Source organism: Melanotaenia boesemani, chromosome 17, assembly GCF_017639745.1.
Source record: "Melanotaenia boesemani isolate fMelBoe1 chromosome 17, fMelBoe1.pri, whole genome shotgun sequence".
NCBI lineage: Eukaryota > Metazoa > Chordata > Actinopteri > Atheriniformes > Melanotaeniidae > Melanotaenia > Melanotaenia boesemani.
In genome coordinates, this window is record NC_055698.1 from 2,097,797 (window position 1) to 2,117,729 (window position 19,933).

The 19,933-nt window shown below is 41.2% G+C and overlaps 1 protein-coding gene across 3 annotated transcripts; it reads left to right on the forward strand.

Annotated features, from left to right (window-relative positions):
• Window positions 1–12: 12 nt before the first annotated feature.
• On the forward strand, window positions 13–16,572 carry sdhaf3 (succinate dehydrogenase complex assembly factor 3). Of its 3 annotated transcripts, XR_006008105.1 has the most exons (3): window positions 13–344; window positions 3,855–4,426; window positions 6,155–7,025. XR_006008105.1 is itself a non-coding variant. In XM_041967062.1 (2 exons), exons 1-2 carry the CDS (start codon window positions 168–170, stop codon window positions 15,816–15,818), a joined length of 372 nt encoding a protein of 123 aa, XP_041822996.1. In that variant the 5' UTR covers window positions 13–167; the 3' UTR covers window positions 15,819–16,572. The 3 variants fall into 3 exon arrangements, 2 of the variants coding, with proteins under 2 accessions (XP_041822996.1, XP_041822997.1); XM_041967062.1 differs by lacking the exons at window positions 3,855–4,426; window positions 6,155–7,025 and adding an exon at window positions 15,624–16,572; XM_041967063.1 differs by lacking the exon at window positions 6,155–7,025 and having other exon boundaries at window positions 3,855–5,291.
• The last annotated feature ends 3,361 nt before the right edge of the window (window positions 16,573–19,933 follow it).

Sequence of the window (19,933 nt, forward strand, 5' to 3'; positions counted from 1 at the left end):
CAGAAGAAGAAAGCTAACTTCCGGGATAAACAAGGGCACGAGTTGGATAACCTTCTTTGAATGTTGCTTTGCGTCCATCAGCGGGGTGTGTGGCTGCTTTCCGACGTGTATGACAGTTGTTAGAAGTCTTTGGCCTCAGAATCAGTTTGTCACCGTTACATGACGTCATGGCGACCTCCGTCCACCTCTCGAGCGTCCGTTCTCTGTACAAGAGGATTCTGGTTCTGCACCGGTTCCTGCCGCTAGACCTCCGAGCTCTGGGAGACCAGTATGTGAAAGACGAGTTCAGAAGACATAAAAATGTACAACCGGAGGAGGTGAAGAAGTTCATGACCGAGTGGGAGGTAAAACATTTAATTAAATGAGAAAGAAAGAAAGAAAGAAAGAAAGAAAGAAAGAAAGAAAGAAAGAAAGAAAGAAAGAAAGAAAAAACTAATTTAGTGATGTTACATTGAAAAGTGTTAAAACTCTTAATTTAAATTCCTTTTACAAGAACTTGACTCAACTACCATAAAATAAAATGTTAAATTCTTACTGTTTGGCTTGATTAATGAATGACGGGGTTAAACAAAATACAGCTTTGATTCGTTTTAGTCTCATTCTGTTCTGAAGGTTATTTTTTTACAGGAACAGTGTGGCTTTAAACTGGAATCATTTAATAAAAATTTGGCTTTATATTGTCAGTGGGCGTAAAGAGAAAAAGCAAACAATAAACAAACAAAAAAATAAAACAATGCCTGGTATGAAAACATAATGAATTTCCATGGAAAAAACTCTTTAAAACAAACTAAGACAGTTTTTTTTCAGAATTAGATCTTTATTTTATTGATTTTTTTTTTTATTTAAAAGCATGGTTTTTCTGAATTCTGAAAGACTGTTTTACAAAAAAATAAAAGAGCACTGTTTTCCAGAATTAGCCTATTATTTGTGCAGACATTATCCCCCTCCAAAGTAAATAGGATACACTTCAGTAGTTTAAACACAAACTAAACTCAGCTGCTTGTCCCAGAAATGCATTTTCCTTAAAAATGTGGCTCCATTTAAAAGAGAAATAAACAGACTTTTCAACAGTATCTGATTTATTATCAATAAGTTTTGTTACAACAAAGAAATAATCAACCAAACACCTACTTACTGACTTTTTGTCCTAAATTTATTAAAGATCTTGACACAGCTGATGAAGGGATAAAGCTGTAATTGGTTTTGAGGAAAACTTTAATTTCATTGTAATTTTCTCTTCAGTATGTGAGTTTTAAAAACTATAAAATAAAAAAAGTCAGTTTGTGCGTAACTGCACAAAAATGTTTTGATCTTTCAAAATTTCAAGGCACTTGGATGTTTAAGTTTCTCAGTGAAGGTAACATAGCAGCACTTGACTTTCCTCCTCAGGTGCATCATCAAACACATCTTTTTTTCACCCAAAACCAAAGCCACAGATCCAGTTTTTCCTCTGTTCCTAAAGTTCAGAAGAAGTGCTGGAGTTTCTGAAGCATCTACCGCGAGGATCTTTCATCCTCCGACCAGAGGGGCGTCGTGTTGTTGCTGAAAAGGAATAAATTATGAAGGGAAACAAGTTGAAATGAAACTTGTCTTCTTTAAAGTCGAATGAAAGCAGAAATCCCATTTCTTTTAATAGCCAGTCTTTTTTTCTTTCTTCATAATCTGAATTTATCATCTGGAAAAGCTGTCCAACTTACAGCACTCCACATCTTATTTTCCATCCGTCCATCCATCCATCCATCCATCCATCCATCCATCCATCCATCCATCCATCCATCCATCCATCCTTCCTTCCTTCCTTCTTTCCTCACCAGGGACACGTCCAGGAGGCACCCTGACCACATGCCCGAGCCACCTCATCTGGCTCCTTTCATTGTGGAGAAGAATCAGCTCCACGCTGATCTCCTCCTGGATGACTGAGCTTCTCATCCTGTCTCTGAGTTCAGACATTCTGGGGAAACTCTTTTCAGCCGCTTGTATTCATGATCTTGTTCTTTTGGTCTCTACCAGCAGTCTCTAACCATAGGGGAGGGTAGGAACATAGATTGGCCAGTAAATTGAGACACTCTCCTTCCAAACCTCAAGTTTTGGCTCTGGTCGTACAGGGACCTGACAGCTCGTACAAGGGGTCCGTCAGGCCTGCGATGTTCTCTGTGTCAAGTTTACTCCTGGTACATTTGCTTAATCCCATCATCACTTGTGTCAATTATTATGTATTAATTTCCCAGCATGATATGTGTAACCCACATCAAGACTCCTTAAAGGTCTTTAGATTTTATTTCTGTCTATTGATGCCAACATAACAGAATATATAAAGCAAATGTTATGACCTGGCCTGGCTAGGGAAGGAGGAAGTAACATAACAAGAATGATGTCCAGCTGTAAAATGGAGTAACATGGAATTCACTCTCCTGTGGAAGGTGGAAACCTACAGAAAACAGGAGGGATGGGCGGGTGGTGCTGCTCAAATCAAAGAAATAACACGATGGACTAACAAAGCTAAAACAATCAAAAACAAACAGGAGCAGCACTGATAACTAAATAAGATAACAAACCTGGTGTCATGGTAGACAAGCATCTGACCTTTAAGGACCATGTTGCCTCGGTTTCCCGGTCTTGCCGATTTGCTCTCTACAACATCAGGAGGATCAGACCCTACCTGACTGAACACACAGCCCAGCTCCTGGTCCAGGCTCTGGTCATTTCATGGATTGACTACTGCAACTCCTTACTGGCTGGCCTGCCTGCATGCTCAGTTGCATGATCCAGAACGCAGCAGCACGTCTGGTCTTCAACCAGCCCAAAAGAGCTCATGTCACTCTGCTGCTAATCGCTCTCCACTGGCTTCCAGTTGCAGCGCATCAAATTCAAAGCTCTGCTTCTGACTTACAAAACAATAACCCAAACGGCTCCGGTCTACCTCCACTCCTTAATCCAGAGCTACACTCCCTCTCCACAGTTACGCTCTGCCAGTGAAAGACGCCTAGTGCTCCCACCAAAAGGTGGCGCCACATCAGTAGCTAGACTCTTCTTCTCTGTTGTTCCCCGGTGGTGGAACGATCTACCAAACTCTGTCTGATCCGCGGAGTCCTTATCCACTTTTAAAAGCAAGCTAAAGACTCAGTTGTTTAAGGAGCATTTCCACACTTAGCTTAACTCTTCTACTCCGAATGAGTTAGAAAGATTTGTCCAGATCTTTGGCTCAACCAGGTACTGAATAAGCTGTGTGCACTTATGCCCAAGATGGTATTGTGTGATGAAATCGTGATTCTGTATTTAAACAAAATGACTTGGAAAAAACAATATAAAACAAAAAAAAAAAAATATATATGCATACTTCCTCTAGCACTACATGACAGCTCTTGGGTCCAACTAGACTCACAGCAGTCTGCCTACCACTTAATTATGACGTCCCTCCTGGTTGGTTTCTGGTTGTGTTGTTCTTACTCTCAGATCTGCTAAATGATGGCAGAAGAGAAATGACTGTAGAACAAACCAAAAACTGCTGTGAAAGCAGACCAACCTATCTGGTCCAAACCCCAAACAATTAACTGAAACCAGGGTCACACAAAAACTAAAGCAAGCTGCCTTAAAGGCTCAACTCAAGACCTAAACGGTCAGACACAATTCAGCCCAGTTCCACAAACACAGCGAGGCAACGATTGGTCCGGAGGGCAGCAAACCCCGGAGCAGGTGTGGTGGAGTGCAGCCAATCCCAGCCAGGTGATGAGAGGATTTGCATACATGATGGAGTAACTGGTTGCACAAGTGTAGCCATGAAGTTTCACTCCATCTACATCCCTTCTGTTCTGTTAAAAAATAAATAAACCCGACATATTATCTCTGAATTTCAGATGAAAACGCTGCAGGACCTCTACCCCGACTTCTACCTGGACTTCTGTCTAGACCTCTACCTGGACTTCTACCTGAACTTCTATCTAGACCTCTACCCGGACCTCTACCTGGACCTGGGAGGCTTCTTTCTGAAAACTACATAGTAAAAATGCTTTTCAACATTTAGTCAGAAAGCAGGAAAACATCCAGCAGCTTTGGCTGTTTGACATAAATAATACTGAACAGTGGAAATAAAGAAACTAGGCCACATAGCTGGAATTAAATATTCTTTCTTCCACACTGACTTCACGCCGAGCCAGTTATGCTTGAAGAATAGAAACTATCAATCAAACCAAAGTTTGAGATGTTTTCAGTTTTTAGCATCCGTGTAATGAAACGTTCAGTGAACGCTGTTTAACTCCTCACGTTGTCCAACCAGACGTACAGAATCAGAAAATAAGAAATAACATTTCATTTCAGTGTTAGGCTAGAGAAACGTTAGCATCTTTTAACCCAGTCACAGAACATTTGTGCTGCTGGCTAAGAAACCTTTTGGATGGATTTCCTTTTTTATGTGACGCTTTGCAGGCTGGTGAGTCCACCTCCACAATCACATCTTGCTGAATTTTTCTAGAACCAAAGAAATCTGACAAGGATGATTTAATCTGTTAGTTTTCTGCGTTCATGTTTTTATGGGAAAGTATGGCAGAGTTCTTCCCTCTTAATTAATTAATTGTAATTAATTGTGACGTTTAATACCACACTAAGTTGTGAAATCAAATGATCATGTCAAACTCTGAGTCCTGCTGATTTTAGATGTTTCCTGCTCCAACACACCTGATTCAAATTAATGGAGACAGCAGCTTGTCAGGTTCTACACAAAGACACATTGATTTTAATCAGGGGTGTTGAAGCAGTGAAACATCTAAAACCTGCAGGACAGCAGCCCTTCCGGACCGAGGATTGGAGAGCCCTGGTTTCCACTGTGCTTGTTATACCAGTCCATCACCACATGGTGGCAGAGCAGCTTCAGGAAAGAGTGAAACGTGAAGGAGCAGGCCTGCGTTCATGTCATTTCTCTCACTCTAACTGCTCAGCTTCTGTTATTGATGATCTTCAATCTGAAGGATCAGATTTAAACTTTAAGGTAACTCCTCAGGTAGTTTGGGAGATGTTTGTGGGAAAGTGTGAGCTAAGGTGGAGGTGGATGAGGTGTCTGGACTGACCCGTAAGAGGCTGTAAGGAGAGTCTGTCTTCCCTGGGTTGTGTCGGGATCGATGAACCGTTTGGTGGGACAGGTTGGATATTTCTGCCTTATTAAAGGCTAAATTTATTATTTATTTATGTAAATAGTGAAATATAAAGTTTGAAGGTTCACTGTGTGGATCTTTGTAGAAAAGAAAAATAAAGAAAATAATTCAAGCCCCACCCACAGCAAACCGGCTGCTTTGTGTGCTGATGGGGATCTGTGTATTTCCCCAAATAATCCTACTTTTAAGAGTATTCATGGTCTTGTTGTTGTTGTTTGAGAATGAGCCAATGTTTTCCAGCGTAACTGATGCTAAATCACCCATCAGCAGGTAATTTCGCTAATGAAGTAGGTGGAGATTGCAGCTGGAATCCTGAGAGGTTTCTGTCATTGAGGACGAGGCAGTCTCATCTGTCTGGGATGTTTTCCAAACCCAGATCCCTTTGAATTCTTTTTTTTTGTTCTTTACCAGGGGATGACAAGCTTTTTGTCATATTTACATGCGGCTTTGGCAGTATTTCAAACGGAATTCAGTTTGATTAAAAAGCAAACACTGGATTTCATCCATCTCTAGATTGAAGTGAAGGGAGGTTTCTGTCTGATCGGGACCAAAATAAAAAAGGTATATTTGATCCAACCTTTTTTCAACCTTTACAAAAATACGCTGTCAAAAATAATTTCAGGTTTTTTTCTGTAGCTTTATGATACAAGAAAATATTAATAAAATGACTGAATTAGGCAGATTTACAAATCTAATGTAAAACAACATGAAAATGTAAAAGTACACATGATTTCCTTCTAAAAGAAACGGTTTCATTTTACATAAAAAGACAATTTTAAACATGTTCTAAACCAGTTAGCTACAATCCTTCCAGCTCGGGTGACCGTTTGGGCTCAGTAATTATAATATGGAGGCGGAATACCCCGTGGTGAGGCTGATGGAGGTGGTGAGGCTGATGGAGGTGGTGATATGTGCCATTATGAACTTTAGCAGGCTGAGCTTCCTCAGGTGGAAGTGCACCCTCCGCCTTCATCTCCAGCCGCCCCCTCAGATTGTTTTGTCCACAACAGGACGGCAGATCCAGCTTGTCAGCAGACGACCATGATGAGCCAGAGGACAGAGAACGACTGGTTCTCCTGTGGGAGAAATGACTCGGTATGCAGACTAGCGTCACATTGACAATGATCAAATTTTTATGGCCCAAGGTAACTGGGTCAGAGCCTGTCTGAAATAAAAAAGGCTTGTGGGGGGTTTCCTGTCAGCAGCAGTGAGGATCCACTGACAGTGTGTGAGGATGACCAAACTAAAACAAAGAAATTATGTCGTTTTTTTTCCCCACCAGAGCGGCATGTTATTTAAAAACAAGTAAACCCACTCAAATGAAGTAGTAGTAGTAGTATAGTAGTAGTAGCATGTTGATTTAATGAATGTCCACTGCAGCTGAAACAGAGCAGTAACACCGTGGAAGCACGTTATGCAAGTTCTGCTTTATGCACTGATCTTCAGAAGTATAAGTTTGCTTGGGAAGGAAGGAAATAAAGTCTCATTTTACAGCTGCCGATAGGTATTTGTTAAAGCAGTGGTAAGAAAAACACAGCAGCAGCTAAATCATTCAGTTTGCCTGCAGTAAGGAATATTTAATCTCGTCATGATAATCTGGTTTTAAAATGAATATAACCTTAGATTAACAAAAACAAAAGATGAAGAGGACAGTATAAGTCATTTGTTGTTTTCAGGTATATTAAAACGATGCCAAGGACCTACAGGTACTTCAAATAATAATTTTGTCCTTCAAACTTTGCTTCTGTCAAAGAATCCTCTATTTGCAGCAGTTACAGCCCCGCAGACCTTGCAGGGATTCTCGCTTTCGATTTGTTGAGGTAATCTGAGGAAATTTCCCCCCATGCTTCCTGAAGGACCTCCCACAAGTTGGATTGGCTTGATGGACACTTCTTACACACCGTGCAGTCAAGCTGCTCCCACAGCAGCTCATTAGGGTTGAGATGTGGTGACCGTGCTGGCCACGTCATTATAGACAGACTACCAGCTGCATTGGGTCTTGTTGGGCAAAATTGGCTCCAATCAAGCGCTGTCCACAGGGTATGGCATGGCGTTGCAAAATGATAAGTGATAGCCATCCTTATTCAATATCCCTTTTACCACGTACAAATCTCCCACTTCACCAGCACTAAATCATCCCCAGACCATCATGTTTCCTCCACCATGCTTGACAGATGCTCCATGCTCGAACATCTTTTCATTAGTTCTGCGTCTCACGAATGTTCTTCTTTGTGATCCAAACACCTCAAACTTAGATTAATCTGTCCGTAACACCTTTTTTCCAGTCTTCATCTGTCCAGTGTTTGTTCTTTTACCTTTTGTCTTAATCTTTTGCTTTTGTTGGCTAGTCTCAGAGATGGCTTTTTCTTTGCTACTCTGCCCAGAAGGCCAGCATCCTGGAGTCGCCGCTTCACTGTTGACGTTGAGACGGGTGTTTGGCGAGTACCATTTAATGAAGCTGCCAGTTGAGGACCTGTGAGGCGTCTGTTTCTCAAACTAAAGACTCTGATGTGCTTGTCCTCTCTTCAGTTGTGCACCGGGGCCTCCCACTTCTCCTCCTGTTGTGGTTAGAACCAGTTTGTGCTGTTCTTTGAAGGGAGTTGTACACACCGTTGTAGAAGATCTTCAGTTTCTTGGCTGTTTCTCTCATGGAATAACCTTCATTTCTCAGAACAAGAATAGACTGACGACTTTCAGTAGAAAGTTCTTTTTTCTGGCCATTTTGAGACTATAATCGAACACACAAATGCTGAAGCTCCATATACTGAACTAGCCAAAGGAAGACCAATTTTATTGCTTTTTTAATCAGTACAACAGTTTTCAGCTGTGCTAACATGATTGCACAAAGCTTTTCAAATGATCCATTAGCCTTTTAACATGATAAACTTGGATTAGCTTACAGAATGTGCCACTGGAACACAGGAGGGACGGTTGCTGAAAATGGGTCTCTGTACAGCTATGTAGATATACCAATAAAAAACAGCTGTTTCCAGCAATAACAGTCATTTACCACATTAACAATGTCTAGACTATTTCTGGTTATTTCATGTTATATAAAGGTAAAAAACAAATGTAAAAATTACTGGCGTTAAAAAAATAATGCGTTAACACGTTGATTACGCATTGAAGTGCCCAGCCCTACTATATATATATATATATATATATATATATTTAATATATATGTATGTGTGTGTGTGTGTGTGTGTGTGTGTGTGTGTGTGTGTGTGTATACTGTGCAGGTAGCAGTTTGTGTACTATGTAAAATGCCCAGAAAATTTTAGAAAATGCTTAATTTACCATTAGAGGGCTGTTTATCTGCGTAGAAAGGCATGGTTGGAGTAATGAGTTGCGAACAAATATTAAGCGTAAACTAACTTCCACTCAGCTAAGCTTTAGATGTCCCAAGTGTCAGTGAATGCAGCATTTAATGTACTTCTAAATGTTGTTCTACGTCAACACTGAAAAATGTCATTAGCTGTTTGTTTTACTACATTTAGCATCTGATGGCCACTTAAGTTGTAATAATCAGCAAATTATTTTCTAGTCCTTAAAAAGATTCTCATTTGAGCCCCCCTTTTCCTAAATAACAATCATCTTATCAATCTTATCAAAACTTGTCTAGACCCGCCCCTGCATATAATTCTATCACCTGGCAATCACCTGGTTAGAGGAAGGTCCTGCTCTGATTTATCTTTCAGAACCTGCTCATAATTTCCCTTCACCTCATTCATGGGTCCTAAAATGTAAACCAATGGCTTAGAGATGACATCCTCTTGTTTGATATTGTTGATATATGAACCTGATCCATCTGTCTGTATTATAACCAGCAGATATCACAGCTGTGGCTCCTGCAAACCTCAACTAATAATGAAAATAATATAAAATAAACAATAGACTAATTAAAATGGGCTACCGTTTCTCATCAACATCCTGCTAGTTTCCACCTCCTCAACACGAATTGAATGAGAAACGAGGTTCTTGTGGCAGAAAAGCAGATCAGCTGATCACTTATTGTCATGTCGTGATTAAAGGAGCAACAAGAGAGGGAGGGGGAGGCAGACCCAGAGCGACTGGAGAAGCAACGTCTGCACAAAGTAAAAAAGCAAACAAAAAACAGCAGGAAAAAGTGGGTGTTGGACCCTCTCACCGTGAAAAGCGTGGGTGGTCAATATTTATAACGTTTAGCTTATTAGGCCATCGTAACCTTTGCTGAGTTACAATACCTTTTGGCAGGTGTGTTTGAGCGCAGTATATCGTCCTCTTTTGGACCTTCTTCTCTTTAACGCTGCTTCGGGTTTTCTTTTGATAGGCCTCCTGCACTGTGCGTGGAGAGGAGGGCCAATCGGCTGGCAGTGTGTGTGCATGTATCAGTGATGCATGGGTTGATCCACGTAAGCAGTTACGAGTCACCAGTAAAGCTAATAAAGTTGTTTTATTAAATTATTTAGATTTTTTGTGTGAGACAGCATTAAGGTGGAATCTGTGGTGCTTGGAGTTGATTCTGTGGCACCACGCCACACATTGGTCTACGTGTGGGAAACCCTGTTATAAACTGTAGAGAGTGGGATCATCACAATTTAATGTTGAGGACATTTTCCTGAAATTGTTCCACAAGTTTTAGACCCAGTTTTTCTCAGATTGATGAACCTCTGTCCATCTTTCTATCTGAGGGACTCCATGAAATGCTCCTTTTATACCCGGTCTGTTACTGACCTGTTGCCAGGTAACCTGGTTAGTTGTCCAGTGCTCCTCCAGGTGTTTCTGTTTGTACCAGGTACTTTTCCAGCCTTTTGTTGCTCCTGGTCCAACTTTTTACAGATGTGTTGCTGCCATCAGATTCAAAATGAGCTCATCTAAAATGTGATATGTTTATGTTCTGTTAGGAATAAAACATGGTTTGATGAGATTTGGAAAATCCCTGTTTTTATTTACATCTTACACAGTGTCCCAACCTTTAGGGAGTAGGGGTTGTGTAATGTACTCTTCAGAAGAGAGAAATTTAAAGCCCTTTAATTTTTATTAGTTGTCTTCAGGTTTCTACCTCAGCCTACTTTTGTAAAACATTAAAGGTTTCATTGCAGAACATCAACTATCAACTGTATTTAACTGCTATAGAACAGACTCAAACAGAGCTCAAACACCACAAATTCTCTCCTCACAATCTCTTTAAACGGATGGAAGAGAATTTCCGCTCCATCACAGCTTCCTAACTAAGCTACAGAGAACTGGGAACAGATGAACAGCAAGACTCAAAATGAGATTACAAGGCTCGAGTGTTCAGTGTGTAATCCATTTATATCAGAGGTACCCATGGGAGTGTTCTAAATCTATCAGCTCCAGTGAGACCAAATAGGTTCCCCTGAAAAAGAAAATAGTTTTAAGGAGGAAATATGCACAATAAACTTCACAGTGAGCTTCACTCAATCTGTTCTGTACTGTCCATCCAATCGGGGAAAAAGTATAAACTAAATAAGTAATCAAACATTGTTCAACAGCAACCAGGCTGACATGACACCACGCTGAAATGAAGTGTGGATTCCTTTTCAGGAGCTAATCCCAGCACTGTGCAATAGTCTTGAGCCACACCTTATTGCTAAGCACTTTTACAAGTAAACAGGAAGTAGATGCAATAGTTTAGTGAAGCATGTGCAAACATGAATGAAAACTATACTCTGTCTTGCCATAAAAAAAGTTGCGACCATCTAAAAAGGTCACTCGCTCTAATATTTGGTTGGACCGGCTTCATCTTTGATTAAAGCAACATTCTTTGTGGCATTGTTTCGATAAGCTGTCACAACATTTATTTCCTTCCAGTGTTGCATTCTGACCCCTGCACAAAGCTTTCTCCAGCACATCCCAGACATTCAGGTCAGGACTCCGTGGTGGCAGGTCCATGTGTGAAAATGATGTCTCCTGTTCCCTGAACCACTCTTCCACATTCTGAGCCCCATGAATCCTGGCTTTATCATCTTGGAATATGGCCATGCCATCAGGGAACATGGAATAACCTGCTCATTCAGGATATTCAGGTATCAGCTGACCTCATTCTTTGGACACATAATGTTGCTGAACCTAGACCTGAACAACTGCAGCAACCCCAGATCATAGACCGCCCCCACAGGCTTGTACAGTAGCACTAGGCATGATGGCTGCATCCATTCATCCTCCTCTCTTCTTACCCTGATGCTCCATCACTCTGGAACAGGGTAAATGTGGACTCATCAGACCACATAACCTTCTTTCATGGCTCCAGAATCCAATTTTTATACTCCTTAGCAAACTGAAGCCTTTTTCTTTATTTAGCCTCACTGATTAGTGGTTTTCTTATGGCTACACGGTTGTTCAGTCACAATCCCTTGAGTTCCTTCACATTGTTCATGTGAAAATGTTCTTACTTTCACTATTAAACAACCCTGAGTTCTACTGCTGTTTTTCTTCCGTCTGATTTCACCAAATGTTTAAGTGATCACTGATTTTCTTTTTACTGATTTTCTGACCACATTTCTTCCTGGAAGTCGATGGTTCCCCACCATCCTTCCAGTTTTTAATGTGTTGGGCAGTTCTTAACCCAGTTTTAGTAGTTTCTGCATCTCCTTAGATGTTTCCTCTGCTTGATGCCAGTAATTTGACTATTCTGAAATAGATGAATATCTTTTCCAGGACCATGTTTCTTTCCATGGTTGTTTAAGAAATGAGAAGCTGCTCATAGATTCAGCTGGGGTTAAATAACTGAAGACCATTTCTGATAAGGCTTCGGGCAACAGTAGATGGATCAACACAAGGCCCAGATGCATCTCTTTGCTCTTTGGGATTTGTTCCAATTTCTTAAGGACATCGCTTTCAGATCCTGTTCATCAGGTGTAGACCAAGTCTATACTCTGTGGGTACTTCCCAAATTTTCATTTTATTCCTGTTGTAATTTTATTGGTGTAAAAGTTCTGTTTTTATGTCTGTTAACCTGTATTATCTTTGGCAGTTTTGTGGATAGAAAAAGGCTGCAAGTGACAAGGTGTCTAAACTGAATTTAAATGGGATCTTAGTAAAATCCGCTTGACAACTGGGGGTCTTTGTTCACTTGCATTTGAACCCTGGTGCAGTTCCTTTGCAATGTGAAAGAAAACAGACAATCCAGTAAATCAAAGAGAGGAACTGATGTAGATGTGTCAAGCAACGGATCCACAAGGCTCCTGAAAAAGCACCAATTATGTGCATAAACGACGCAGGAGATGGAGGAAAGTGTCCGACTGTGTATCCATCTTCTGTGTTGAGCATAAATGGGCCTTCGCAGATTACAACAAAGTCTGGCTGCTTGGAAGGGAAGGAAAAGATAAATAAATATGGAGAATTAAAGCTGCAAGGCCCTCACTCCTCCAGCAACGCTTCAGTCTATTTCTCTACCGTGTCCCCTTGCATTCCCTGCCACTTGGTTCACTTTCCTTAGCTTTCTGTGGGAAGTGAACCAAGTCTGTTCTGGTTTTCAGCTCTTTCCCCGTGCTCATCCGATGTCTCGCCGTGAGCCCGTTGTGTCTGATAGCGTGCTGTCGGTTTCCCTGGTGAGGCGGATCTTCTTGTCGTCCCCACTGGCACCTGTTATGCCGCTTATGTCCACTCCCTCCCGCTACTGCGGTTCTGCCTGTTTTCTGCAAACATTCGAGCGCTCGTCTTCTGCGCCAGTTGCGCACTGTGGGTGTGTCACACAAAACAGTCTGCAGGTGTTTCTCGTCAGTTCCATTAACTCCAGACCAAACAATAAAACTAAATAAAATCACTGCAAAACAATCCATGCAAAACTATAAAACCAATAAAACATGCAGTAAAACAAAATACACAGCAAGTTAATAAAATCCAAGATTAAGAAGTTATAAGACTGGAGGCAGGTCTAACTGTGACATATGTAAGAGATAGTTAATACCACACTTGATGGCAAAACATCAAGACTTGAGGAGCTGAACGCCAACTCCTTTGAGAAGCTTTTAAAGATATTGGATCAAACATGCCTCTAGAGTGAACTGACAGAGAAAAGGTAAAAAATTACCCCCAAAGAAATGCCCTTTTTTCAAGAAGGCCGACTAGCTGTTCAGTTTAGCCTATAGGTCCAATATGCTTTATTGAAGCTCCTGACATGTTCTAAACATTTTTCTATTTGACTCACTTCCTGACCGTCATCGCCTCTGACAAGTTTGGTAGAGATCAGCGGTACAATGGGTCAGTTACAGAGACTTTCTGTTTCATGGTGTCAGACTAATATTTGCCATGATTATGTTTGGAAGAGGAAATTGAGTTTTGAACTGGAGTGTTAGAAGGGTTTGACATGTTGTAAAGCAATTTCAAGTGTATGGGGTTAATCATTAACCCTAGAGTATGGAGAGAGAAAAAAAGCACTTCCTGTTGAAAGTGGGAGGGGCTGAGCCTAGACAGGAAGTGGTCGCATGTTTCTGTTCAGGGCCATTCCCAGATTAATCACAGAAAGTTTGATGGTGATCGGGTGAAATTTAAGGGATTTATATTGGTTTATGATGTCTTATTGAAGTTCTCCGTGCTGCCACATTCCCGCCCTGCAGCGCAGAGCAGCAGTTTGAACCAGATTGCTCATTGACCCAATTTGGACCTGGTTGTGTCCAAAAGGTCAGAGAAATGTGACCTTCAAATAAAAATGATGACTTCCTGTTTCCAGGGGGCGTGGCTAATTCGTCATCAAATTATTGACGTGTAGATGTGTTCTGGGTGGGACTGGCATCATACCTGTGAAATTTGGTGTAGATCTTGTTTAATGTGGGTGTTATTCTGTATCAGTTTAGCTTTTCATGGCGAGACGTCAGTCTTTGGAGCCCCGCCCCTGCTATACACTACCTCCTTTGAGAAAGTTTTTAAAGAATTTAAACACATGAGGCTTTTTAATCGCCCTGTCATGTAGAATATCTGTACCAAATTTCATCAAGATTGATGAGGTGCAGTGGTGGGGCTTCAAAAATAGGTGGCGCTGTTGCATAGTTTTGCCCAAACACTCTTGAGTGTCCCAAAATACAAAATCTTTCAGATTCCTTTGTGGTGGTAGGCAATATTTGGTGAGTTTTTGAGCATGCTTAGGCCCCTAAAATGGCAATTAATTCGAGAGAATATTATTAAAACACTAGAGTTCCAAGAGGCCTTTATTAGGCCTTCGGTGCTTGGGCCTAATAAGCTGAATGACTCCTCTTTACCTTTTAAGTAAAGCTTGTTTGGATAGAAGAACTAAATAGCAACACTGATATCCCTAGACTGAAGAGGACTTAATAAGAGAGTTAAGTAATGCATCTAGACATATTGGTCACTTTGCCTTTTCCCAGTTAGATAGTATGAGTGGAGTCTTCGGTTTATTCATTAAGCCTGGCTGTCCTGCCTCTGGGAGAATATTTTCCCCCTTGGCAAATCCTCAACATAATTACATTATGTGCAGGAAGAAGCCTCTCACATAAATGGCTTGTTACTGCTCAGAGAGAGCATTCCAAACCCAAGATGCATTGTGAATGGGTAAGCACCAGACACCGACTCGGATGATGGATGACTTTTCAGAAATGGAACCAGTCATAGAGCTGCTCATCAGATGACTCATACTGTACTTAGAGCTCATGGACTGAGTTTGGTTTGTGACCTAAACATCTTTTTTCTTTCAAGGACTTGGCTACTTTGTGTGTAGGGAATAAGCGTCTACTGCATTCAGCATCAGCATCAGCTATCACTGAACAAGAAAAAGCAAAGCAAAATGTTAACACCGTGTTGGCGTTATATGCTGAAAACCTCAAACAGGACAGTAGCAAAAACATTAAGTCAGGCTTTAAATGTTAATGTAATTCTTTCCATGAACTTAATTCATGCAATTATTTACTCAGAAGTAATACTGTAATTGTTGCTCCATGTCAGTCAAACTGAGAATGAATGTGAAAGGTAAAATGATGGATTCCTCCCCCATAATTATTCTCTCTGTTGTTGGTAATTTTGCGCCGTCCCCAGATCTCAGCAGTTACTTTGATGACTAATTCTTTTTACAGTCTCAGAAAAGACCTTTGTTCTCTTCTGGCTCCATGCTGTGACTGATGTGGTGTTACACAAATAATATTTGAGATTAAAAACCATTTGAAACTGAACTGAACAGCACTCAGCTAAAGGATGGTAAATTTGAAGCATTGGGAGGTAAAATGTTTAATAGAGGTAGTATAAATAGTACGGCTGTTCATTGTTTAAGGGCATTATTTAAAATTTAAACATTTAAAACTTTTCTGGGGCCTAAATGAATTATTTTTCTTATAGTTAATTATGTGTTCAGATGTTCCCACTTAAAGGCCTGAATATGAAAAACCATTTTTCAAATGAATCTTTTTATTCCTCTTTTTGTATCATCCAGATTTGAGAGCGCTCTGTACCTTCTGTAACAGTTACATCTGTGAGGTAAGCATAGATGCGAGGTCTGAGGGATGTTTCTAATCCTGTGTTTGCTTACAGAACTACAGGGACACCCTGCAGGCCCAGGTGCTGGAGTCAGCGGGGAGGCAGCTCAGTGAAGTAAAGTATGGAGCCAACCTGCCAGAGGGGAAACTGAAAGACTTCCAGGATGAACAGATCGGCCAGCTGTACGAACTCATGCTGGAATCCACAAAACCCAACAGACAGTTTGACATCCAGGATGACAAGAAGTGAAGCAGCCCGCTGCAGAGATTTGAACAATGAAGAAGAAAAAAGCTGAATTCAGACCACCTTATTACCTCTGAGTGCTTCACATAAAAAGTGGTACTCTACGGCCAAGGAGAGGCTTTTAAGAATATTTGATCATTTTAAAGTGCTGTGTATTTTTTCTCAACTCTTTTACTGTGACAATGAAAAGGTTCCCCGTTCGCCTCCACAGGTGCATTAAGATGCTGTGTCATCTTTCTGTCTCTCAGAAGTTGATGTTCCTGATAGAAAGAAGATGTGTGAGCACCCAGAATCTCACATGAAAAAGCCTCCAGCCTCGGTTTGATGAGGTGGAGAGACAGGGGTGTTGAAGTTATAAAAGCAGACTCGTGATTGTTGATGCACTTATTACCTCCCCTCTACCTCAGACATGATGGCATTTCTCCAGAGATAAAGAAGCCATCTTACTGTCCAGCCACAAAGAGCATGACTTCGAAATGTTAAACCCCTCCGCTCATCTCTGGACACTCATCTTGTCCTTTGGCATCTGAGGACATAAGTATCATGTCAGCAGCCATTATTTTTGTTTGGCTTTTCATTAACATGAAAACATCCACTCCATCATATCTGTCTGATTTTCTGAAAGAAAACTGGTGTGTAAGGGCAGGATTTGCTTCATGGTAATAAAACTAGAGTTAGAACTTTTCCTGATTGTCACACATTTCCTGAATCAAACTAACCCAATAATAAATACTTTGTCTTTAAAAAAATCCTAAAGGTTGACTGCAGTTACTGGAGTTTTGATCTTAAGAGCAAATATTAATCCTTTTTGTGATTCTATGACTCATCGGTTGCCCTAAAGCAGGAGGTCAAACATGCGACCCAGGGGCCAAAACAGGCCCGCTGCAGGTCCCAGTTTGGCCCGTGGAATGAATTTGGTAGATGTGAAAATGACAAACATTAACAGCAACTCTGTAATAAAAGTAAAAAGCTGCTAATGTGTCACATGACTGGTGATGGGCGTCCTGTGCCAAGTCTTCGGAGCGTAAGTATGCTGGAGCCACAGAGAATAACCTGACCATTGATGTACATAAGACCCGACAGGACCAGATACCTTTTTCAAGAATATTCAAAATAAACTGTACCTGTGGTACAGAGACAACCTTCCCGAGACAAGGAGACGCTATATGGAAAAGATCCCAGATATTTTTGTGTATCATGTCTGTGATGTTGCGAAAGGATCCACATTAAATGATGTGTGAATGCCCCCAAACTGAGGGCAAACAATTCAAAACCTATTAAGTTAGCTTTATTAAATGTTAGGTCTTTATCACTGAGCATAGCCTTGATTTCATGTTTTCAACTGAAACCTGGTTAAACCTAAATAACAGAGCAGCTGCTCTTATCGAATCACCTCCTTCCAACTTTAGTTTTATCACTGGGGTCAGACTGAACAGGGGAGGAGGAGCAGTTTTATTTAATGAATCATTACAGTGTGAACAGTTCTGTCTTGGAAGTTTTATTTTATTTTATTTTTTTGAAAATGTGACTCTTCAGTTGAAGGCCTCTTCCACAATCATGTTTCTAAGTAATTACAGGGCCCCGGACACTGAATCAGTCTATGATGAGTTTAGTGAACTGCTGCTATAATCTGTGTAGATTTTGACTGTGTAATTATTGTTGGTGATTTTAACATCCATGTAGAAAACTCTCAGGACAAAGCGACTAAAGATCTGAGTAACAGTCTGTAGAACGTTGGGCTGACTCAGCATGTAACAGAGCCCACACACACTAAAGGACACACTCTGGGGTTTGGACTTTTCCAAGGTTACTGTGTGTGATGTGGGCCTGTCTGATCATTACTGTGTTTACATTCCCTGTTCACACAAACGTCTCAATGGAGGTGATCACGGAACGGTTTATAACTAAAAACACGACTGGGATGTGAAACCAGGTCTTCTCTTTAACACCTGCCCTGTCAGGGGGTTCAGCCAATGAGCTTGTCACTAGTTTTAATGCTAAAATGTTAAATATTATGGATGCTATTGCTCCTTTTAAGGTGAAGGTTGTCTCTGGAAAAAAAAACGTCTCAGTGGAGAAATTCCACACTGGTGAAAAACTGGAAAAAGAAAGTCGGAAAGCCGAGCGCAGATGGAGAAAAACAAATCTACAGGTTCATTATGACACGTATAAAGAGAAACTTCACTCTTATAACTCACACCTGAGGAATGCAAGAAAGTCCTATTTTTCTGACATTATTAGCAAAAACTGTCACAAAGCTCGGGTCTTATTCGCTGCTGTCGACAGGATAACAAACCCTCCGGTGTCAGTAGCACCTGGACTTTATTCCACCAAGGCTGCAATGAGTTCGCCAAATTCTTCCCAGACAAAATCCAAAATATCAGACCAGCAGCTGTGTAGCGTATTCCAGCCTTCATTAGAGGAAAAGATTGGAACTTTGTTTACGTCACTATTAACTCAACATTTTTGATGGACCCCCCCCCCCCGATTCTGTCAGTATCATTTTAAAAGATGTTCACCACATATACATGATGTGATTAAGCCACTTATATATGGGTTTATTCCGATGTGCAGATTATCATCAGTGCGTTGTGTCATTCATGACCTGAAACTTTATTAAAAATGTGTTTATTCCTCCGTTAATGTTATAACATTTGTTTTACTTTAATTGTGTGGTCAATGTATGTTTTTTTCTTTAACAATGTTTAATTTAATATTTTTAATGGATTGGCGTGTACAAAGTTTAATCTGATACTTTTTCCTGAACACGTGGGCCAGCCCATGTAGTTATTTGACCTGACCGCCAAGCCCACGATGTGGTGTTAGTCAGTATGTTACAGCCAGCTTTTATGCTGAAAGGGGTTGGACAGGAAGCGGATGTTGTAAGCTGGATGTGGTGAATCCAGGGCTGTGTCCAAATGTCCACCCTACTCCCTAACCCCTCATTCACTACATAGGGCTGCACTACATAGCACACATACAAAGTGACTCATTCACTTGGCAATTCAAAGCTGCCTAATTTTTCCTTGCCGTAAACCACGTGACTACCGCCATCACCATGGCAACCACAACCTGCGTCAAGATGTCATTCCAAATCCAATCCAAAGTTGTGTGTAAATATTTTTATTTTTATTCCTTATGTTGTATTTTATTCTTTCTTTGTTTGCTTATAGGTAATTTCGCGCAGCTCAATTTTTTCGCCTCCTTTCTCCATGTTGAGCTTCTGCCCGCAATGCATTGTGGTCCATATTGACCCGTCTAGTGATCATCAATGCTCACTACTTTTCAAGATGCATTGTGGGTGATTTTGAGTACCCTACTTTTTTCTCTCTGGACATTCAGACACTTCGACAAAATGGCGTGACCCCTATATAGGGCACTATGTAGGGAGTAGGGAGCACATTCGGACACAGCCCAGGTGTGTGTTCTCAAGCTTACTAAAGTTCTAAACTTCCCTCGTTATCTGTCTGGTGAATTCTTAACACATACCATGACATGGTGTCAGAAGTGCTGCGGCAGTAACTCACACACACGGAGATTAACGTGAGTGTTTTTGGAGGGTATTCGGGCAGCCAAGATGGACGTTAACAGTGCCAGTACGTCCGCCACACAGCCTCCACAGCAGCAGGCCCCTACAATAATAATAATGGATTAGATTTATACAGCGCTTTTCAAGGCACCCAAAGCACTTCACATTGTGAATCCATTATTCATCCACTCCTCACTCATACCTGGTGATGCTAAGCTACAGCTGCCCTGGGGCAGGCTGACGGAAACGTGGCTGCCAGTCTGCGCCTACGGCCTCTCCAACCATCACCGAACATTCATCCACACATTCATCCACCAGTGATGCCAACACTGGAGGCAAGGAGGGTTAAGTGTCTTGCCCAAGGACACAACGACAGATGACTGCGGGAGTGGGAATTGAACCGCCGACCTTCCGATCATTGGACAACTCTACCGCCTGAGCCACTGCCGCACAGCACCGCCGAGCGCCACCTTCACTATTCAGCCAACCAAAGCGTTCGATTTCACAAAATTACTCGACTGGGAGAGGTGGATAAAAAGGTTTGAACGTTTCAGATTAGCCAGAAATCTTCACCTGAGTTCAGAAGCTAAGT

Coding starts and splice junctions, on each gene's coding strand:
- sdhaf3 (XM_041967062.1), top strand. CDS start 168: ATGGCGACCTCCGTCCACCTCTCGAGCGTCCGTTCTCTGTACAAGAGG. Junction 345..15,623: donor AGTTCATGACCGAGTGGGAG/GTAAAACATTTA, acceptor GTTTGCTTACAG/AACTACAGGGACACCCTGCA.